Consider the following 20,536-nt stretch of genomic DNA (forward strand, 5'->3'; position numbering starts at 1 on the left):
ACAACGAACATAAAATAGAAGCAAATTTAAGTGAAACAGAAATAAAGTAAAAAACACAAAATCAGACTATGATTTGATGATGTCAATGAGTGTTCTTAACTATTTTGAGGCTCACAGAGCCTTTCCAAAATGTGGTGAATGCTACAGGTCCCCCAACCCCCAGCCCCGAACAATTCTTTCACATATGTAACCACCCAGTTTTGTTCCATTCCTCTCTGCTGCCTCTAAAATAAACCTGTGCACCCACGGACTCCTAGGCAGTCTGCAGACCCAAGTTAAGAACTGTAAACAACAGAGAAAGTATGAATTTGAGTAACAAATAGAACTGAGGGAGTACAAACCCATTTCTTGAGATTGACAAATGCTTTATAAAAATTGATCATATCTTCAGGCCCAGAGTAGGTTCCATGGACACTTAGAAATGTTGACACCACAGCACACTAAGAAAGAACAGCAATGACCTATGCATTCATCACTTGGAAATATAGAAAAAACAACCCTTGGGCCAAAAGGAAATTCCTCATATGGTAACAAAAACTTGCACATGTCAAACTGACAGAGTGCAGAAAAAGCTCTAAGAAAAAAGTCCTAGACCAAAGTACCTGCATTTACTAGAAACATTAAAAATATGATTAGCTATATCTAAATAATTTCAGAAATGTAAAATATGAAGTTAAAAAAAAAAGCAGAATACATACACTTCGACAAAACCATTCGATTAGTCAACAAAACCAAGAGTTGGAGCTTTACAACACTCAACATCTACCATAAGAAGGAAAAAAATGTAAGACAAACATAAAACAACTAAATCCAAGGACGATTAAAATACTACCAGGATGTTCTCTTGTAATATTACACTGTTCAAGAACCTAAATAAATTGAAGGATTTAAAAATACATAAAACAGTAAAGGAATGTGAACAGAAGGTACTAGGTTCTGCTCACACTTTGAAAAGTACCTGGTCCTACCATGGTTATGTGAGAATCTGTCAACCGTTCAGAAAGGAGGTCTCAATCCCCATGTTACATAAATTGTCGAGAGGAAGGAGGAGATGGCGGGGGGGACCAGGAGGAGGAGAAAGTGCATATTCCAAAATGCAAGAATGGCATAAAACGAGGTAAAGGAAGCTGAGAGAGGAGGGAGCATCTGGGCAGGGTGGCGTGAACCCCCTGTGGTCTGTTCAGGAGCAAACCAAATTGGCTGAAATAGGGGCTTATGTGCAGAAAAGCCCCTGAGGGTTGGCTTTAAGGAGCATGGTGGCATGTGCAAAGAGATGCTTTAAGAAAATCAATTTGGCTAGGGCGTGCAGAAGCACACGGAGAGAGACATCAAAGGTAGGAAACTGATGACTGCCGGATAAGGACAGGCCTGGCCAACGTGAGGCCGAATGGGGGGGCGGGGGGGTGCGAGGAGGTAGATCTTGGGGAGGGGGCTGCTCTCCCACCACGCAGAGCAGGGATCTCAATTCTCTCTGCACTCTTAGTAAGTGACTGAAGACCCGCAGCGCAGGCCACATGCAGGCAATCCCCAGGGCCAGCCAGTCAGGCCACTCTAGCTGGTGGTACGGTAGGTTCTAGGAGACCCGGGTGCTGGCTCAAGGTTTCACACATTCACGCAACAGAGAGGAGCTGGACAGGAGTGGCTGCTGTCCTCATGGCTGGGACGCCCACTGTCAAACCCCCAGCTGGAGACCTGGCCTTTTAAAATCTCCAGCCTGCCAAGCTCCACTTGCTAAGTAACAATTACTTGTCCATTTTTATTCATCAAAACTATACATGAGCACCAAGCTGAGCTTCTGATTAGCTGAAATAGCCAGTGTTCCCATGATGCGGGTAATGGGATTCCAGCTATAAACTTTTGGAAAACTTCAGAATTGCTCAGCCTAGGGGCGCCTGGGTGGCTCAGTCGTTAAGCGTCTGCCTTCAGCTCAGGTCATGATCCCAGGGTCCTGGGATCGAGTCCTGCATTGGGTTCCCTGCTCGGCAGGAAGCCTGCTTCTCCCTCTCCCACTCCCCCTGCTTGTGTTCCTGCTCTCGCTATCTCTCTGTCAAATAAATAAAATCTTTAAAAAAAAAAGAATCGCTTAGCCTGCCTCGGAGGAGCCTGGGGGAAGGCAATACCCAAGAGATCCCGGTGGCCACACGAAGGCCTGAGGACCTGGGACAAACACCTCTCAACCAGCCAGACACAGCACAGCCTGAGCCCATTCCTGGCGGATGGGAGGCATGGGGACTGAGACAGAATGGCCACCTTCAAACTCTGCTCACGGCAAGCAGGCCTGACATTTGGGAGATGCTGGGGTTGCAAGATGCCTAGCATAGAGCTCACATCCTGGCTACCTACTGGAACATTCTAATCACCTGGGGAGCTTTAAAAACATACCACTGTCTGAGCCCCACCTCTGGGGATGCCGACTGAATTGGTCTAGGCAGGGAACAGGCAATGGTACTTTTTGAGTAATGCCTGAGGAGAGAGGACAGAAGTACGGGGATGCAGACCACACTGCTTCTGGGGAGAGGTTGAGGATGACATCTGGAAAGGGTTCCTGTCTGGGAGGTGGCCCCACAGGGCATCCACAGCCCAGGATACAGACTGGAGGGAGTGAAGAAAAGCCTAAGCCCTGGTTCAACGAGAGGGTGGGCTGCAGGCCCTGCCATCCGGGGAACAGCAGGGATGCCTTTTGGGCTTTTAGGAAATAGATCTCTGGGTGGGGCAAGGGTCCCTCTGGGTCTCCATCCTCAACTGCCAGTTGCCAAAGCACTTCATGGGTGGTTTCATTCTGAGCAGGAGTTGGCCAGGTCCCAACATCTCCATCTCATAGATAGGGAAACAGAGCGTTGGAGCTTCCTCAAGATCACACAAGTAGGAGGGGCAGACCTGGGATCTGAACTGGGACCTCTGACTGAATCGCCCTGCTTCCTAGGTCCCCCAGCACTGGAGAGCAGAGAGGTGGCTGCAGAGCCCCTAGACCAGAAACGGGCCCTGGGGCCAACCAAGGCACACTGTGGTCTTGGGAGCCCTAGGTCTTGTGGAGGAGTTATAACTGGAGGGCACTGATGCCTTATGCCAGGCTGAGTCAAAGCCAGGGTCAAATGTCCTCTGGCCTACAGGACCAAACCTCTACCATCCTGTGAAGGCCATCTGCCAGAAACCACCCTTACTCTAACCCAGAACAGGGATTAAGAGACCATGCCAGGGGCTCACCACTCCCTTCCCCAACCCAGAATGAATCCTTCCAGACCCTCCCTCTCTTCTGTAACCTGTTTTGGTTGTCCCCAACAGTGCCCAAGCCAAATGGAAGATTCCATTTTGCTGTTAACATATCTACTTTCGGATTCATTTTTCTTTAGCGGATTCAGACTGTGAGCACAGTTCTGTCTTCTCAAAGTGCCAGACTGCAGCTGACGTTAGAGAGTTCATCTGACATTTTTGTGCGTTTAACTCAACTTTCTCCCTCTGGTGTTTATTCTTCTGGATTTTGACAAAGGCGAAGAGATGGCAAAACTCAATCTCACAGGCTTGGGAGTCAAATCAGAGGCCAGCTCTCTTTTTGGGCATGCCTCTGATTCAGCGGCCTTCCCATTACTCCACCCTCCCACTCAGTAAACCTGCTGCGTGTGGGGCGCCCGGGGAGGGGCGCGCGAGGGGGCCTGGCTGCCAGCGTGGGTGGCCAGAAGCTCTGGGGGTGGCACATTTCCATTCGGCCCTGGGATCAGGGAGGTGGGTGGGGTCTTACAGACAAGGCGATGGGGTGTGGGTTCCATCTGGGAAAGGGTTTCAAGCTTTGGTGTGAGCTCCTCCTTCTAGAGCTTCTCCCCAGCATGGATTTTCTGATGCCGAATAAGATGTGAGCTTCCCCTGAAGGACTTGCCACATTTGTTACACTCATAGGGCTTCTCTCTGGTGTGGGTTTTATAGTGCTCAATAAGGGCTGACCTGTGCCGGAAGGCTTTGCCACACTCGTTGCACGCGTAGGGTTTCTTCCCGGTGTGGATTCTCTGGTGCTGAATCAGGGCAGAGCTGTGGCAGAAGGCCTTCCCACACTGGCCGCACTCATAGGGCTTCTCCCCAGTGTGGATGCGCTGGTGCTCGATGAGGGAGGAGCTCTGGCTGAAGGCTTTCCCACACTTATGGCATTTGTAGGGTTTTTCGCCGGTGTGAGTCTTGCGATGTTCAATGAGGTTGGAGCTCTGGCTGAAGGCCTTCCCACACTCTTCACATTTGTAAGGTTTCTTCCCAGTGTGAATCCTCTGGTGCCGAATGAGGTGGGACCTGTGACAAAAGGCTTTCCCACAGAGAGTGCATTCGTGAGGCTTCTTCAAGGTGTGGATTTTCCGATGCTGGCTCAGGCCAGAGCTCTGATTGAAGGATTTCCCACATTCCTTACACTGATAAGGTTTCTCTCCCGTGTGGATTCTCTCGTGTTTTCTGAGACTTGAGCTCCGGCTGAAATCTTTCCCACATTCCCTACACTCATACGGTCTCTTCCCAGTGTGGGTTTTCTGGTGCTGTGTGAGGGCTGAGCTCTGACGAAAGGCCTTTCCGCATTCCCGACATTCGTAGGGCTTCTCCCCAGTGTGAATTATCTGATGTCTGAGAAGGTGTGAACTCTGGCTGAAGGCCTTCCCGCACTCACAGCACTCGTAGGGCTTCTCCCCAGTGTGAATCACCAGGTGCCTGAGAAGGTGTGAGCTCTGGCTGAAGGCCTTCCCGCATTCCCGACACGCATAGGGTTTTGCGGGTGGCGCAGTTCTGTGAGGTTCGTTAGGTCCTGAGTGTGCCCTGCTCGCCTTCTCACAACTGTGTTTATTGGGTTCCTCTCCACTGTGGGTTATCGGACACATACTAAGGTCTGATTTCTGCAAGAAGGTTGGGCTGAAGATTTCATCATCCTGGGATCTGTTTACTGGGGGGGTACTCTGATGCTGAACAGGGCTTGAGCACAGACTGAAATTGCCCTCATAATCATCATGTTCCTCATCTTGCTCCCCGAGAGGGATCTCCTTATAAATAACAGCCATTTGCTCTAAACCTCTTTCCTGAAGAAAAGGGTCCCCCAGGTCCTCCTCTGGGAAGAGTTCTTGCTGCATCTCTAAGCTGTCCTCAAACACAAAGGTCTCACCAAACTTGGCTGCTGGGGGAACCTCCATTGTGACTCTAGTATCACCCCCCAATGACTGTAGTTCTTGAAAGATAGTCTTCTTAAGGACACACTTACTGTTCTCCCAATCTGAGAAGAAAACAAGGGATATTGTCAAATATTGTCAAAGTATGTACCTCCTTCCTGTGCCAGAATCTTTCGTGGACAAGACAAAATAAGATACAAGCTTGCCCTTGAGATGATCCCCACTGAGTTAGGGACAAGTCTGATTGATCAGAAAAAACTACAAAGAAGACAGACAGACAGAATCAAGTGCTACACCATGGGGTCTAGAATCTAAAGACTGAAGGTGCTCAGAGAGGTAGATGAGAGCCGGAGTGGGGCCATTGTGGAAAGGGGGCAAGATTCTGGCTAATGGAGGACCTTGGGGATGGGGGTTTTGGAGACAGCGCAAACTTCCCTCCTATACTAGGTTAGCTGCACCCCCTCCAGCCAGGTGCCCAAGCCACAACCCTGGGAGTCAGCCTAGACCTTCCCCCTCTCTCACCCCATACGCCTAGTCTGTCCATTTCCTGAGGCTTTATTAAGAGGCTTCTGCCTCTCTGTCAGTCCGCAGCCCAGGCCTCAGGGCAACTCCCCAGGATTACTTCCATACTCACCTCCCAAATGACCACTTGCCTCCAGCTTCTACTCCTCCCTCAGGTCTGTTGTCTACATTGACACCAGCGTCAAATACCCCAAACACAGGCCTGATCATCTGTCTCAGGATCTTGCAGCAGCCCAAATCCTTCCCAAAGCCCTTCACAGCACTAGCCCTTCCAGCCCCATCTCCAGCCTCTCCTTCCACACAGCCCTAAATGCTTCCTCCTCCTAACAGGTCCCCCTCGCTTCTCAGACTGCCACTGGATCATCTTCCCAGACTCAGTCCTAACGTCCCCTTTTCTGCATCCTAAGACTGGTGATCTCAGGCACACCCCCTCAGTGCCTGCAGAGCTCAGTGCACGTGTGCAGCACAGCACTCACCATCCTGGATGGCAAACATGGGCTCTCAGGACTCCTGCCACCACTGCCTGAGAGCTCCCTTCATTGTGGAGCCCCCAGCCCCAGCCCCCAGCACAACAGGACAATCTCCACACACATTGGTTGCATAAATACAAGACTGAATGGAGGAAAAGCCACTTGGCTTTGTGCTAGAACTGATGGCCACACTTTTTTGAGGGGAGGGGAGCACAGAACTCTTTATTCAAATAAATCGTCTCGGAGATATAAATAAATAAAAGACAAAAGCAGAGCTGCTCCAGTTAATGGGGGTTGTTTTCATAGGGACATGGACGGATCCTGGAACACTCCCCATCCCACTGTGGTGGCCTCTGAGGGAGCCCCTCAGGACCCCATTCAGAAATTGCCGTGCAAGCTAAAGGGAAACCCCAGGTACCATGATAATGATAACAGCTCATGTTTATTGAGCATCTATGTGCTAGGCACTACTAGACCTTCTATAAGCACATTTGCATTTGATCCTCACAACTCTATACAAAGGTACTATTAGCAGTACACTGAGACACAGATAGTTAAGCAGCTCAAAAAACACACTAAGTTGGGGCGCCTGGGTGGCTCAGTCGTTAAGCGTCTGCCTTCGGCTCAGTCATGATCACAGGGTCCTGGGATTGAGCCCCGCGTCAGGCTCCCTGCTCCGCGGGAAGCCTGCTTCTCCCTCTCCCACTCCCTCTGCTTGTGTTCCCTCTCTCACTGTGTCTCTCTCTGTCAAATAAATAAAGTAAAATAAAAACACACTAAGTTAATCAGCATAGTCACGATGGAACTCATTCCTACTTGGAAATGATTTTTTTTTTTATGAATTATAAGGCAGTAAAAAGGCCAGGTGTGAAAAGCACAGAACTGAAGTAGTCTCAAAAATTCTTTGACCACTTAACTCCCTTTCCCTCCCTCTTCAGCAACCATAATCTCCAGTCCTTCAGGTTCTCTAGATTGATCTCATCAGGTCTAACAACCCACCAATTTCGCCCTGGTTCTCTCTTCTAGTCCACCCTTCCCTGTCTAGCTTAGACTCTATCATGGATCGAACTATAGACTCTGACCAGCATCACGTTCCTCGCCTCCCTGCCCTGCTGCAACCAGCTGCCAAATACCAACGTTCTCCGTCAATTCCTCCTAAGATGTTAAATGTTGCCAAAGAAAATCATAGGACTGTGTACCGCACGGAGACAAATTTCAAGTTTCCAATTTCAGCTGGGACTTCAGCATCTTCAGCTCTTGCATCCAGTGACCTCCTTATGGCCAATCCCTCTCTTCTCAGCCCTCACTTTCCCACCCCTTTTGGCAGTGCTCACCAATAGCTCCCTTCTCAAAACCCTTCATTTCAGAAGTTGCAAATTGGCAGCCTGGGGATCCTGCCACAGACACGTTTTGTTTGGCTCGAAAAGAGTTGGAACCTTTTTTTTGTTTGACTTAGCTGCCAATATTGGAAACTCTGTGTTTCAGGCTTTCTCTTGAAAACCTGGAAGATGTGATAATACGGGTCCACCCCTTCATTAAACCCACCTTGCCTACCTGAACGCCTCAAGGTTTTGAACCCCCCAGCCCCCTTCCCACCTCCTGCTTTATTCCCTTCATTTCTGAAAGTTCTCTCCCTTACCCGCCGCCCCCTCCCCCAGTTTTAATGCTCTCTGATCCCCTTTTCTTGGTATCTGTGATTGCAACTCTTCTTCCACCCACCTGTTAAATCCTGGTGTTTCCAAGGTTCCCTCCTTAGGGGTTTTCCATTCCCACTATCGACCACCTATATGCTGAAGTCTCCACTCTGTTTAGAAAGTTGGCAATTCTTTATCTGTCCTCAACGTTTTAAATATTTTTGGACCGAAGATCCAAAGGTCTGGAACCCCACCTTCCCACCTCTCTTGGGGCCTCCTCGGCTCCTCCCGCATCCGTCACCCTTTGCTTCGGGGAGCCCTCAGGGCCTGGGCACCCGGGAGACCCTCGGTCCGTAGGGTTTCCTGGCTGGAAGCCTGCGAGCGGCTGCGGACACGCACACGCCGCCCGAGCGGCGATGCGGGAGCCCCTACATGCTTCCCACCGATGAGGGACGCCCACACCCCAGGCCACCGGAGGGACAAGTGGTCAGACCGGCCGACGCCGAGCCACTCACCTGGGCCGGGGCGGGGCCGCTCACCTGGGCCGGGGCGGGGCCGCGGGCGGGCGGGGCGGGGCCGCACCTCAGCTGCTCCAACCCGCGGCCGACCCGGCCTCGCTCTGCGGCGGCTCCTGACGCGGAGCCCGCGGCGGCCCGAGCGCCCGGAGCCCCGCCCCCTGGCCCGCGGGCACTTCCGGGACCGCTCTAGGCCGCGTGGAGGTCCCCGCGTCTCGGTGCTCCTGCGGCGCCTGGTGTCCGCGCGCGTAGCCGCTCCCGCTCGCGGCGCTAGGGCAGGGACTGGGCACCGGGCCTTTCCCAAAGCAAATCCTGGTCGTGGGCAACACATCTGGTCAGCCGTTGGCGGGAGTAAGGAAGAGGCAACTGAGGCTGGGAAGGGCGGGCGGGCCTAGAGCCGCAGGCAGGCGGCCGAGTTCCTGCGGCACTTGCCCTGTGGGTGGGGGCGAGCCAGTGGCCGCGGGGGGTGGGGTCTTCAGGAGAAGGGAAGGGGTTCCCAGAGCTGTGGAGCCCGTCACCCCGCACAGGCCCAGAGGTCCTGCATGATTCACCCTTCCTGGGTAGCCTCGGTCCTGCCTGCCCAGCTGGTATCAGCAGAAACTGAGATGAGAAGGGGCCGAGTGAGGGCCCAGGAGACTGCTGGGAGTGTAGGCTGAACCCTGGAGACCCCCAACTCCAGTGCATGTGAGGGATGACCTCGAGACATAAGGAACCGGGAAGGAAGAAGAGTGTGTTCTTGAGCCCCGCCCCCCCAACCCAGACGCTCGGCTCTGCTTCTAATAAGGATTGCTCTTCCACTCAGTGCTCCCCACTCGGCGCAGCTGCTCAGGTACAACCTTCCCTGCCTGTGGGAGAACTGGTGGGGGAGGGGGCACAGCCCTATCACGGGACCAGTAGAACACACATTCCTAACTGGAGAGATGCTGCCCACCTGAGCCGACCCGGCCTCGCTCCGCGGCGGAGTACCCTCCATCTAAGCCCTGGGGTGCCTCTGAGTGCCCCCACACCACATACATACTCACACCTGCCTTCCTGCCCCATCAAGGAGTAAGCAGGAGCTCCCCTCGGCCCCCAAGCTAGCAGCCTGGGCTCCATGAGGACCCTGTCCAGTCACCCCTTGAGCGTTGAACCACAACCAACCATGCAGAGCTAGGAGCAGCAAGAGCTGGTTCCTTTTTCTCTTCCTCCAGCTCCTCAGGTCACAGGAAGCCCAGGCCACCAGTCTAAGCCCCCTGGGGGCCAGTAGAGAGGCTGGGCCCTACCCCAAGGGTCTCAGGTGCTTCCTCTTCTGTAACAATCCCCAGAATCCCTACCCCCACACTCCCAGTCACTTTTTCAGCAGGAATTTCATGGCCCTCCGCATAGTTATTGTTCACATGTTTGATATTATTTTTTACAGATTTAATATTATTAACCCATTTTACAGAGGAGCAAAATCAAGTTTTGAAGAAAGAGGGGGGCCCAAGGTCAGAGTGCAGAAATGAGAGGCAGACGAGAGGCACTCATCCCACACTCCACCCCTAGGATGTGTAACCCACAGAGCAGTAATAATCTGCGTCGTCCTCAGGCTGCACGGGGCTGATGGTCAGGATGCAGGCATTGTGGGCGGCGTCTGTGGCTGCCGAGAAGCGGTCAGGGATGTCAGGCGGCCGGTGGTAGTTGTCCTCTGAGCGGTAGTAGAGGAGATATCGGGGGGCACTGCCTGCCCGTTGCTGATACCAAGACACGCCGTACTCCCCAACAGTGGCATGGCGGGGGCTGAGCATGCAGGAGAGTTGGGCCACCTGGCCTGGAAAGACCAGCAGTGCATCCGGCTGGGCCAAGCCTGGCTGAGAGACTGAGAGAGAGAAAGAGAGAGACCCATGGGCTCCTTTCTTCCTGTCCCCACCCCACGAGGGCTTGATCAGATTCCAAGGAGACTCTGACTCCCGAAAGCCTCATAGCCCAGTGCCTTGGAATTGAGAGGGATGGGGAACAAAGATGGCAACCCCTAAGTCCTCATTTGTTTTATGTTCGCAAGAATCTGTGTTCAGTTGAGCACCTAGAGTTCAGAGTATGGGGACTGGTGGCCTCTGGGTCCTTCTCTGCCCACCCCCGTTCCTTACCCTTCAGTCACACTGGCTCTTTCAGACTCTGGCTACCACCACCAGGAAGCCTCCTGGGCTGTCCCACCCATCAGCTCAACCTCAGACAACTGGCTGCTGAGAATCTTCTCAAGGAGAGTTTGTCCCTGAAGCCCTTGGGATAGCTTCCCATGTGAAAAACTAAAAAGGTGACTGACCACTTCCAATCTCTTCGGAGTCCCCAAAGAATCAGAACCTGAAGGGATCCTAACGATCTGGTCATTCACAAATGAGGAAACTGAGGCCCACACAGAGAAGTGACTTGCCCCAGGTCTAGGGCAGAGCCAGCTGTAGCCAGTTCTCCCCTCCACCTTAATGCCCCTTCTAGAACCCTCCCACTGCCCACATTGATTTGCTTCCTTGCAGGGGCCTTCTGGAGCCAGTGCCATCCCCCACCCCACCCCAGGTGAGCCAGGCCTAGGGGGAGCTCACCGGACAGGAGGGCCCCAGTCAGAAGGAGGGCCAGATGCCAGCAGGCCATGGCTAGAGGCAGGGAGGCAGACAGGAGTTGTTCTGTTGGGAGTGCTCCAGGTGCTTCAGAGCACAGGCAGGGGAAGCCCCTGGACCATGACAAGGCATGCAAATCAACCCATTGACTAGGGGTGGCGGCATGGGGGTATAGTGGCTGGGGCCCAACAGCTGGGCCCTATCTTCCCAAATGTCGGGATCCTGGCCCCACAGGGCCGTCTGAGAACAGGAGTCCAGAAATCCACACATACACATGCAGTTATAGCAGGTAGATGCTTTTTTATTGAGGTGTAACTCACGTAGGATAAGGTGCATAGATTTTAAGTGTATGGCTTAATGATTTTATTTATATGGAGATATATATATATATCTCCACCCCCGCAACCTCTACCCAGATGACGATTTAGAATGTTTCCATCTCCCCAGAAGGCTCCCTCATGTGCCATCCCCATCAGTAACAGGCTCTCTAACCCCAAGGGTAACCATCATTCTGACTTCAATCACTTAGATCAATTTTGCTTGCTCTAGAACACCAACTCTAAGTGGAATGACAGTGTGTTCCTTTTGCTCCTGCTTCTTCTGTTCAACATTAGGAGAGTCATCCGTATGTGTGCAGCAATGTCTAATTCATTCTCGTAGTTACATGTGGCTAAACCGCAGCGTATCCACAGCTTCTCCATTCTCCTGTTAATACACATCTGGGTGCTTTCCAGCCTTTAACCATTACAAATAAAACTGCTGTGAACATCCCTGTCAGTGTCTTTGGTGCACCTGTGTTCTCATTTCTTCCGGTAGACACCCAGGACTGGAGTTGCTGGGCGGAGGGAAAATGTACATTTAGCTTTAGTGGATACTACCAGTGTCCCATGGTTGTACCGATCTGCACTGCCACCAGCAGGTAGGAGAGGTCCAGAGATATCCTCGCCAACACTTGACATGGTCAGTCCCTTTAATCTGCCAGTCGGGTGGAGGAGCTGACTTCCCAAGTTGGGGTTCAGACTTGACTCTCAGATCCTCCTCTTCTTAACTGCACAACTTCAGCCGAGTTCCTTCCCCTCTCTGGAAAATGAACATGAGCATAGTGCCAGCCCGAGGGGTGTGAAGAAGTAGGTGGGATTTATTTGCTCAGTGCCAGGCACAGTGCGTGTATTGATCATGCCTTGCATTTTCTGTATTTTGATGCTTTGACATCTGGGGCCTCGCTGACCTTGGAGGGACTGACCCTCCCAGGGCTACCCAGTTCCTAGAGATAGTAAATAACTCACCCGAGCGGGTATTTATCAAATGCAAACCAATCCAGAGCCCACATCCCCAACCACCTCCTCTATGGCTCTCATACTCTGGGCCACTGTACTCCTGCCTTAGTCACCCAGGGCCAGGTACCTGACAGCCAGGGACAGCCCCGATGCCCCAGAGTCCTGGAATTATTCAAACTAGCCACTCTGGAGCCTGCTCGCTCTGCCTCACCTGTTCTTTCCCTCAGAAACCATAAGGCTCCCTCTCGCCCTCTGCCTGCTGACCTACCGGGTGCTTCCCCACGTGTCCCTCTGTGGTGCGGCACACCCCATCCCCTAGAGAACACCCCATCCCCTAGAGATCTGCGGGGAACAAACTGTCTTCTCAATGGCAATCTCCTGGTCTGCTGGCCTTAGCATACCTAAATAATAATAAAAGTAATTAAAACGGTGCGTTCTCATTAACTCAAAGCCTTGAGAGTTCCCTTGGGGGAGGTTATAAAGCCCCCCTCCAACGGGTCCCATTCTGTTTCTAACATCTCCTTAGGGCATCTCCAAAACACTCAAGATCAAAGACTCTGTTAAGGCAGCAGTGAAAATGAACCCTTGGGACAACAGTGATGGCTGTTGGAGTTGAGGCTCCAGGGCTCGGCATGGACATTCTTCTGGAATATGGTTGCAGCCCCTCCTGAGCTGTGCTCTGCAGGACACAGGGCCCCAGTGACAGTGGTGTCCTGGGAAGAAAGTGTCCTGTGTTTAAATAAATCTGCGAAACACTGCTTGTTTGCACAGTGCTGATTCTGAGCGCTTCCTGCATCCTGAGCACCAAGGTAGCACTTTAAAGTGTTACCACGTTTAAGGGGCACCTGGATGGCTCAGTTGGGAGAGCATGCAGCTCTTAATCTCAGGGTTCAAACCCCACACTGGGTGTGGAGTTTACTTAAAAAGAAAGAGAGAGAGAGAAAGAAAAAAAGAAAGAAAGAAAGAAAGTTACCACATTTAATCCTCACAAGGACTCTGCTGAGCCGTGTTCTTACCACCCCCCCACCCCCCCCACCCCCCGCTTTCTACAGGGGGAAGCACTGAGCTGAGTGCTTATCCAGAGGCAGAGTGTGATGCTTGGCAAGCTGCGCGGAGGATTCAGTCCTCCTCCTGAGTCAGTGGCCCAGAGGGCAGGACAAATAGCCTAATCACCGTGGTGGTGGTGGTGGGTGGGGGGAGGTTTGCATTTCCAAAACCTTGGGGAAAGGGAGCTGGCAAAGGTAGGGAGCCTGATCCAGACACCTACCTGGCACCCTGGCTTAAGGGGTCTGGTAGGGGCTCATGGACAGGGGGTACAGGAGACAGAAACTGAGAGAGACAGAGGGGGTGCTAGGGGGAGGAAAGAAAGGAGATGATGAAGAGAGAGAGAAAGGGAGAGAGAAAATCAAAGAAAGGATGGGCATGGATGGAGAGGCAGAGAAACACAATATCCTGTCTGCCAATGTCTATATGGCTTTGTTCATAATTGCAAAAAACTGGAAACAATCCAAACAATAGCAGGTGAGTGGATCAACAAACTGGCACATCCAGACAATGGGACCCTCCTCAGCAGTAAGAAGGAATGAGCTATTGAGTGAATCTCATACTAAGTGAGAGAAACCAGACTCAAAAGGCTCCATGCTCTATGATTCCCTTTATATGATTCTGGAAAAGGCAGGGGCAGAACACAGAGCCGTGGTGGCCAGGGACTGGCATGGACTACAAAGGGGCATAAAGGAATTCTGGGGGGTGAGGGAGATGATCTGCTTCCCAACTGTGGTGGTGGCTCTATGAGATTTGTCAAAACTCGAAAACACGAAAAAGGGTGAATTTTACTGTATGTAAATCATACCTCAAGAAACTTGCCCAAACAAGGACAGAGGAAAGAGAGGGGAGGCTGGAGGTCAGGAGGAAGGCAGAGAGGGAGAGGAAAGACAGCACAGGGAAGAGGGCCTTAGTAGGTAGGGAACTGCAAGGGTGGTAAGAACCCCTGCTTCCGCCATGGCCACAGCCCTACCAGCTCATAGTGGGGGTTTTCCCAGGGCCAGGGGCCCCGATCCAGGAATCTCCCCCCTTTCAGCCTGGGAGCTCTGTCTCTACTGGTGGGGGGATGTGGTCTTGGGCCATCCCTGGACCACAAGGCTTGAGCCCCCACTGTAGCCCTGCCTTAGGGAGTGCCCATACTCCCGCCCCAGATCCTGTTACCAGGATACTGCAGGGGAAGGCATTTCCTGCCTAGATGACTTGGCAGCTCCCACTGCCATGGAGACCAGCTTGGAAGCTGGGAGGGCCTCAGTCTCCTCGGGCTGCTCTGATCCACAGGCAGGAGGAAGAGGAAGCCAAAGGGACCCCTCTACACCGGTGGGGTCCAGCCCCAAGGGTAGCCAAGCAAGGACCTAAGCCCGGATCCACCCACCCATTCCCACACACATACACATTTCCTGGCAGTGCCATCCCTCCCTGAATAGATCTCAGCCGTAGATCCTTCCTTAGTTGGAAAGTCGGGGGTTAGGGGATCAAAGCCCCCACATCTGTCTCCTCTCCCCTGCAGCCATGTTTATCAAAGTGATGTTTGGAGGTAAGTGGGGTCCCCTGTCCCTCAGATGGGTAGGGGGGTGGTACATTCAGAAGCTTGCTTCCCTCTGCCCTGGGGAGATTGGGGAGGCAGTGTGGGGAAGGGGGATGCACTTGCATAAGAGGATGGGGGTGGTTAGGGAAACAGCTCTATGAAGAAGCAGACAGAATGCTTGGAATCCCTTGAGGGGCAACCCCGATGGCTGGGTCCTGGGAAGTTCCCACGGGCTCCTCTAGAAGAGCACCCACCACATCACCATGGGGTGTGTTTTTAAATTACACAATCTCTTAATTCGGTCAGTGGTCCTCAAGCTTCAGGGTACATCAGGCGCAGATTTCCTGACTTCCGGTGGCAGGTGGGCCCGGGATGGGAGGTGGGGGTTCCAGTGCTGGAGGGAGGTCTTGTGCAGAGGCAGCGTTGGAGTGGGAGGGGGGCATCCAGTGCAGGAGGCAAGAGCTGTGTGCCCTGGTCACCAGCATCTCAAGAGATGGATGGAGGAGTGTACAGTCTTAATCCTGGAGTCCTATTCCCTGCTCTGGTTAGAGAAGAGATGGGAGACAGATGGTCCCAGATCAGGGGGAAGCAGAGGGTACCATTTGCTCACCTCTGCCCTGCCCCTACAGCTGGCTGCTGGGAGCTGGTGAACACTTGGTGCAGCCCGGTGACCCTCACCGCCCACTTGAGGCAGAGGGGGCAGGTGCCCCCAGATGGTGAGGGGGCAGGGAGGGGTGCTGGGGAGGAGGGGCCGAGGGCCCTCCAGGCAGAGGTGCCAGCCCTGCCTTGCCTCCCTCTCTGCCTTCCCAGCGGTCATTGCCCTCCTGGCTGAGGATGGGCACTTTGTGAGTCTGGATGAGGGACTGGAGGAAGGGGCTTCCCAGGCCCCTTCCATGGGCAGTGCCCTGCTGCAGGAGCGTGGGACCTATGTCCTCGTGCAGATCATCAGTAAGTGGGGCCCAAGATTTCCCCCTGGAGTTATGCTGGAATGTGAGAGGGGGGCAGCAGTTCCAGAGACCACCCAAGGCCCTGGCCAGCACCCCCTACTTTGGCCAGGACCTAGCCCCTGACCCTTCCCATCCAATGCCTTGTTGGCCCCAGCCAGGACCAGCAAACAGGTCCAGAGTGAGAGGTGGGGGTGGGGACCAGCAGGACAGTCAGGAATTGGTCTTCCTCCCTCCACAGAGGGGGAGGGTGGGGCCCCCACCCGCTATGAGTCCCTCCTGGAGAACCTGGATGACCAGTATCCAGAGCTAGCAGGTGAGTGTCACGGTTGAGCCCCAGGGGGAGGGTGCACCTTCTCCCCAGCACCCATAGGTAGGGCTTCCTGGGCCTTCCAGAGGAGCTTCGCTACCTGTCAGGCCTACATCCCATGAGTGATGGCCGGAAGAAGCGCACAAGCACTCGGCGTGGCCACCAGGAGCAAGGCCCCTCTTCAAGGCCACGAAGGATGGGCTCCCTGCCATCCAGGATCCGCTAGCTGGGGCCAGAAGCCAGCCAGGTAAGGAGGAGACATGGATACCTGGGGGGATGCTCACACCTAAAAGTCCCAGGGGACAGGCTTATGTGTGCTGATACACCACAAACACCACCCCCACACCCTGCAAACACATATACACATAAATACCCACAAGGTGGAACACACTGCATGAAGAGACATCCCCACCACTCCACTAGACGGTAAGTAACCAAGGGCAGGGACGTCCTCAGTGCCCTGGAGATATCGAATAGAGCCTGGCACACAGTAGGTGCTCAATGCAGAGCTGATGAACTCAATGAAGGCAGCAGCCCAGAGCACGTGATAGTGAGGTCTGCCTTGGGTTTGAAGGGCCTGCTTGTCTATTCTGGCAGGTCCTGTGATCTGGCACATCACAGCCAAGTGGCTGAGCTGGACTCTGATCCAAGGGGGTTGGCTGTGACCTCTGCCGTGTGTGATCAGGCCCAAACAGCAGCCCAGGGGCATTCTTCTTGCAGAATCTGGACTTACTGAGAAGTTGCATCAGCCCGAGGGGCAAGGTCACAGACCGGATGTGAGGCCACCAAGGGGGGCCCCCCAAGATGTGGGTGCAGACAAAGGGATCCAGAGGCAGAGACACGGAGGGTGAAGGAGGAAGCATCCCTGAGAGCAGGAGGCAACAAACAGGCTCGTCCTGGGATTCCAGTTCCCAGAGTCAGATGCCTTTGGGGTCCCTACTAATGCCTCACTCCTAACTGGACTGTCCAAGGTCATCAGATTACGACAGGGCTCCTCCCCCTCCCCCACCCAGATGTCAGCTTAAGGTGAAGCAATTGCACCTCACAGTTGGGACATTCATCCGTGCTCCTTGACCCCACCCCAGCAGACAGGCTAGTGAGAGGGCACACAGCAGGCTATGGTCTAAAATAAACTCTTTTAATTGCACATTTGCGTCTCCGGTCATCTGTGGGGTAAGAAACCTCCTCCTCACTCCCAATCCCAGCTACATGGGTACAATCTGATGTCATGGTCCGGCTGTCGGTGAAGGGGTGAAGGTGGGTGCAGGGCTGGCTCACGGATCTGCACCAGTCCGCACCTGTCTCTTCAGGGCAGGGAGCTCAGACCTGCGGAGAGAGGAGTGGCACAGGCTGGTGGTCAGCCTGCAGGTGCAGGATGAGGGACTGTCCCTCCCACTCCTGCCTGGGTCAGGGGCTGCTCACTCACCGTGGTTGTACTTGCACTGCTTCAGGGCCTCGCTGAAGCCCTCACACAGGGACAGGTCACTCTGAGAGGTGGAGCAGTCCAGGAACTGCTTGATCTCGTAGGCGCAGGGCCCCATCTGCAGGGGCTGGGGGCCAGTGCGGGTGGGAGCCTGGCGTATGTTAGAGGACGCAGCAATGTCAGCTCCAGGTTGGCACCCGAAAGTGGGCTCCAAAGCTGGGGGCTGCCGGCCGCTCCCCACACCCCCAGCCCAGGTGCCCCTGGGATCCCTGGCAGGCTGACTGACTCAGACTGGCCTGCCCTGTCTAGCCCCAGCTGCTCCATCTGTGAAACAGAAGAAGCCCACAGCCCTGTCAAACCCACTCAGCTTATGCTAGTGCCGGTATGGACAGCATTTCCCAATTGCCTCATAATGGGCTCGCTGAGCAAGTAGGGCCTGAGGGAGGGAAAAGACTCTAGAAAAGCAAGGTGCTGTGGTTGTACTCTTCGGGTATAAGCCCCACCTCCACAAGTACTAGCAGCTTCCAGGCTCAGCCACAGCGATCCTCATGATCCCTGACCCTGCCACTAAGCCGCATTTGGCTCAGGACTGGTGGGGTGCCCAGTAGGGGAGAGGTGAGCAGGAAGTGGGCTCAGAGCTGCTGGCTACCCCCTTGCCCTTGGGATGCAGGGACTGTAGGGCAGAACCTGGGAATGGGACGAACAGGGCCTCAGAACTTCAACATCTCTCCCCTCCACTAGGGTTAGGTTACCTTGGGCCAGTCTCTGAACCGCTAAGGGCTTTGGTTTCCCCATTTTTAAAGGTCTGCTTGGTCCCTGGGAGTCTAGGGACCTTGGCCTCAGGAAAGGGGCTAGGAGAGCCTGCCTGTGAGTGACAGGAGGCCAAAAGCAGAGTGAGGAATAAGAGTCCTGGGCCTGAGGCAACTCTGAACACGCCAGGGCACTTCTCGCTGGACATTCCAGTAGCACCCTACTACATGACCCTTGTGGGAAGTCGGCCTCAGTTTCTCCTGAGCCCGCTGCTCACCTGCTGAGCGGCAGGCTGGGCGGGCTCTGAGCTCCCCCCGCTGAAGGCTCCGGTCAGGGCGCTACCCACGACGTGTCCCACAGCCGAGCCCACGGCCACCCCAGCGGCCGTGGACGCCATCTGCGCCATCAAGCCGGGCTGGCCCGACGGGGCCGGGGCCGCTGCAGCCGCCGAGGGCGGCGGGTGCGCGGGCGGGTGAACAGTGCGGCTGCGGGGTGGGGGGGGAAGTAGGGTTAATCCCGGCCGGACCCCTGAACTGGGGCCCCAGGGGCCTGCAGCTCCCGGACACGAACCCCGTCCTCCTCCTCCCTCCCAAGGGTGGGCGACCACAGTCCTAGACACGTGGTTGCGGCACCCCCCCCTCCCCCCACCAAGATGGCGCAGCAGCCGCCAAGGTCAAGCTGTCGCGCCCTTGCGGAGGAGCGCCCGCGCTTCCCTAGCCGCCCCCCCCGCCCCTGTCCCGCTCACACCTGGCTGGCCGGGCGGCGGCGCTTCGGCTCCCCCGGGGCATGGTTGTGGCGGTGAGACTCGGCCAAGCGCAGGCGGAGACGGCGACAGTAGCAGCGGTTCTGTCTCGGGGACGAACGGGGCACCGCTAAACACCGCCGGCGCGAGGGGGCGGGGCCTAGGGGACACGCCTCCAGAGGGAGTCCCTGGGCGTCCGGCAGCCCTCACCTTCACCTCCGGGACCCGTCCCTTACAGCATCACCTCGTCTCAGCGCCCTTCTTAGCTGGCAGTGTTACCCTGCGCCCTCCCCGCGCCTGGCCCCAGCTGTGTGGGCCCTGGGGACACGGACCAATGCTGCAAAGTGCCGAGGGCTTACGCCGGGGCGTTGGGCCAAGTCCCTTCAAAAACCACCGCGGGGCGCAGGGAGCGGAGTTGGTTTGCTGTCCGAGCGCCAGGGCAGAAATAGACAGGGAGGCGACCGATTGAAGCCAGCAAGGGAGGGGCACGAGGCGCCAGGCCAGGCTCTGGTCCCCCTCCTACGGACTGGGTTTACCGACTACGACTTGGCCTCAGGGTCGCGGGCCGGGGGTGGGGGAGTGTGGAGGAATAGAGCTGGGAAGAAATACCCAGAGGAAGGCCTGGCGCGACCCGTACCCAGAACCCCCGCCAGGGGGCGTCCGGAGCCTCTGTTCGACTCCATCCCGGTTCAAAGGCGCTGCAACCCCGGGAAGCCTTGCGCAGCACCCTCCTGGGGTGGGATGAACCCCTCCTCCCCATGCGGCCCAGCACCCCGCCTGACACCCTACCCCGCAAAACGGATGCAGCGCCGGACAGTGACAGCGTTTACGGGACATACAAGCAGCATGCCCATTCCAAAGGTGCCCAGAGGCGTTTGCTCAGGTTTGAATCCTGTGGCCTCGCAATTTTACCACCTTGGTTCCAGGCCAAGGGAAGGGCGGAGGCATGGATTTAGGACGCTTCCCAACCCTTCAGGAACTTGAGGTTTATGTTTTTTTCTGAGTGATTTCTCGGTGACCGTATCATTACCCTTGGGCTGGGAGGAGCTCTGATTTCTTTACCCTCCCCTATCACCGTCCCGCGTGCGGGGGGGTTGGTGGGGGGAGGGAGGGTTTGTGGCACCAGGATTGTAGGGAGGATGAAATCACCCCAAGCAAAAGTGAGTCACTTTAAAGAAACAGATTGCTAACACTGCAGGGTCTTGTGTCTCCTCTCCTGGCCCTCTAGGAGTCTCTGTGGAGCCTTCCTGGAGAGGCTATGAGGACTCCCTGGACTGGGACCTGGAGGGAAGAGCTGAGTGGGTCTGATTGCCCTCCTGTCCCTCTTGGACTCCTTCCCTTATTCGGCCCAGGCTGGGTGCCCACAGCCTCACCTTGCAGCTTCTCAGGACCCTGCCTGGCAGGATGGGAGCCACTACCTGGATCTGGGCTCTACACGGTTGCCCATGATGGAGCAGACTGCCCTGGTGAAGTGATGAGGCCCCAGGTCATGAGAGTGGAGGATCCCTTCCAGAATATGGACACCACCCTCTCCTTTGATTTTTACCTCCTCTCTCTCAGTTCTCAGGAGGCTGGCCCCGAGGGCCCCTGTGGAGCACGTTAGTCTCTTGGGCAGCCGGTGCGTCCCCCCCACCTGCCACAGCCTGCTGATAGCACCTTCCCTCCCAACCCCCTCCACTTGCCG

General features: G+C 55.0%; 4 protein-coding genes across 5 annotated transcripts; 1 reads left to right on the plus strand and 3 right to left on the minus strand.

The window, feature by feature from the left end:
* Window positions 1-344: 344 nt before the first annotated feature.
* On the minus strand, window positions 345-8,420 carry ZNF70 (zinc finger protein 70). Of its 2 annotated transcripts, none has more exons than XM_081801710.1 (2): window positions 8,268-8,420; window positions 345-5,230 (listed from the first exon to the last, which is right to left on the minus strand). In XM_081801710.1, exon 2 carries the CDS (start codon window positions 5,148-5,150, stop codon window positions 3,804-3,806), a length of 1,347 nt encoding a protein of 448 aa, XP_081657836.1. In that variant the 5' UTR covers window positions 5,151-5,230; window positions 8,268-8,420; the 3' UTR covers window positions 345-3,803. The 2 variants fall into 2 exon arrangements, with proteins under 2 accessions (XP_081657836.1, XP_030872936.1); XM_031017076.2 differs by lacking the exon at window positions 8,268-8,420 and adding an exon at window positions 7,838-8,247.
* A 1,233-nt stretch (window positions 8,421-9,653) lies between these two features.
* On the minus strand, window positions 9,654-10,920 carry VPREB3 (V-set pre-B cell surrogate light chain 3). Its single transcript, XM_031017084.2, has 2 exons — window positions 10,823-10,920; window positions 9,654-10,104 (listed from the first exon to the last, which is right to left on the minus strand). Exons 1-2 carry the CDS (start codon window positions 10,869-10,871, stop codon window positions 9,788-9,790), a joined length of 366 nt encoding a protein of 121 aa, XP_030872944.2. The 5' UTR covers window positions 10,872-10,920; the 3' UTR covers window positions 9,654-9,787.
* Window positions 10,921-14,233: 3,313 nt separating this feature from the next.
* Window positions 14,234-16,788, plus strand: C13H22orf15 (chromosome 13 C22orf15 homolog). The gene is made up of 6 exons (XM_006746371.3): window positions 14,234-14,692; window positions 15,313-15,399; window positions 15,494-15,631; window positions 15,869-15,943; window positions 16,024-16,184; window positions 16,535-16,788. Exons 1-5 carry the CDS (start codon window positions 14,668-14,670, stop codon window positions 16,161-16,163), a joined length of 465 nt encoding a protein of 154 aa, XP_006746434.1. The 5' UTR covers window positions 14,234-14,667; the 3' UTR covers window positions 16,164-16,184; window positions 16,535-16,788.
* Window positions 16,789-17,054: 266 nt separating this feature from the next.
* On the minus strand, window positions 17,055-19,083 carry CHCHD10 (coiled-coil-helix-coiled-coil-helix domain containing 10). The gene is made up of 4 exons (XM_006746360.3): window positions 18,858-19,083; window positions 18,388-18,595; window positions 17,364-17,511; window positions 17,055-17,263 (listed from the first exon to the last, which is right to left on the minus strand). The coding sequence occupies exons 1-4, from the start codon at window positions 18,896-18,898 to the stop codon at window positions 17,244-17,246; spliced, it is 417 nt and encodes a 138-aa protein (XP_006746423.1). The 5' UTR covers window positions 18,899-19,083; the 3' UTR covers window positions 17,055-17,243.
* Between the last annotated feature and the right edge of the window lie 1,453 nt (window positions 19,084-20,536).

This window comes from Leptonychotes weddellii, chromosome 13, assembly GCF_054177405.1.
Source record: "Leptonychotes weddellii isolate Sample4059 chromosome 13, ASM5417740v2, whole genome shotgun sequence".
Classification (NCBI taxonomy): Eukaryota; Metazoa; Chordata; class Mammalia; order Carnivora; family Phocidae; genus Leptonychotes; species Leptonychotes weddellii.

Bases quoted from the DNA above. Each gene is read 5' to 3' on its own strand.
- ZNF70 (XM_081801710.1), bottom strand. From the start codon at position 5,150: ATGGAGGTTCCCCCAGCAGCCAAGTTTGGTGAGACCTTTGTGTTTGAG.
- VPREB3 (XM_031017084.2), bottom strand. From the start codon at position 10,871: ATGGCCTGCTGGCATCTGGCCCTCCTTCTGACTGGGGCCCTCCTGTCC. The intron at 10,105-10,822 runs GTGAGCTCCCCC...TCTCTCTCTCAG, and splicing joins GACTGGGGCCCTCCTGTCCG to TCTCTCAGCCAGGCTTGGCC.
- C13H22orf15 (XM_006746371.3), top strand. From the start codon at position 14,668: ATGTTTATCAAAGTGATGTTTGGAG. The intron at 14,693-15,312 runs GTAAGTGGGGTC...CTGCCCCTACAG, and splicing joins TATCAAAGTGATGTTTGGAG to CTGGCTGCTGGGAGCTGGTG. The intron at 15,944-16,023 runs GTGAGTGTCACG...TGGGCCTTCCAG, and splicing joins CCAGTATCCAGAGCTAGCAG to AGGAGCTTCGCTACCTGTCA.
- CHCHD10 (XM_006746360.3), bottom strand. From the start codon at position 18,898: ATGCCCCGGGGGAGCCGAAGCGCCGCCGCCCGGCCAGCCAG. The intron at 18,596-18,857 runs GTGTGAGCGGGA...CCCACCCCGCAG, and splicing joins GCCGCCGCCCGGCCAGCCAG to CCGCACTGTTCACCCGCCCG. The intron at 17,512-18,387 runs GTGAGCAGCGGG...AACATACGCCAG, and splicing joins CCCAGCCTGCCGCTCAGCAG to GCTCCCACCCGCACTGGCCC.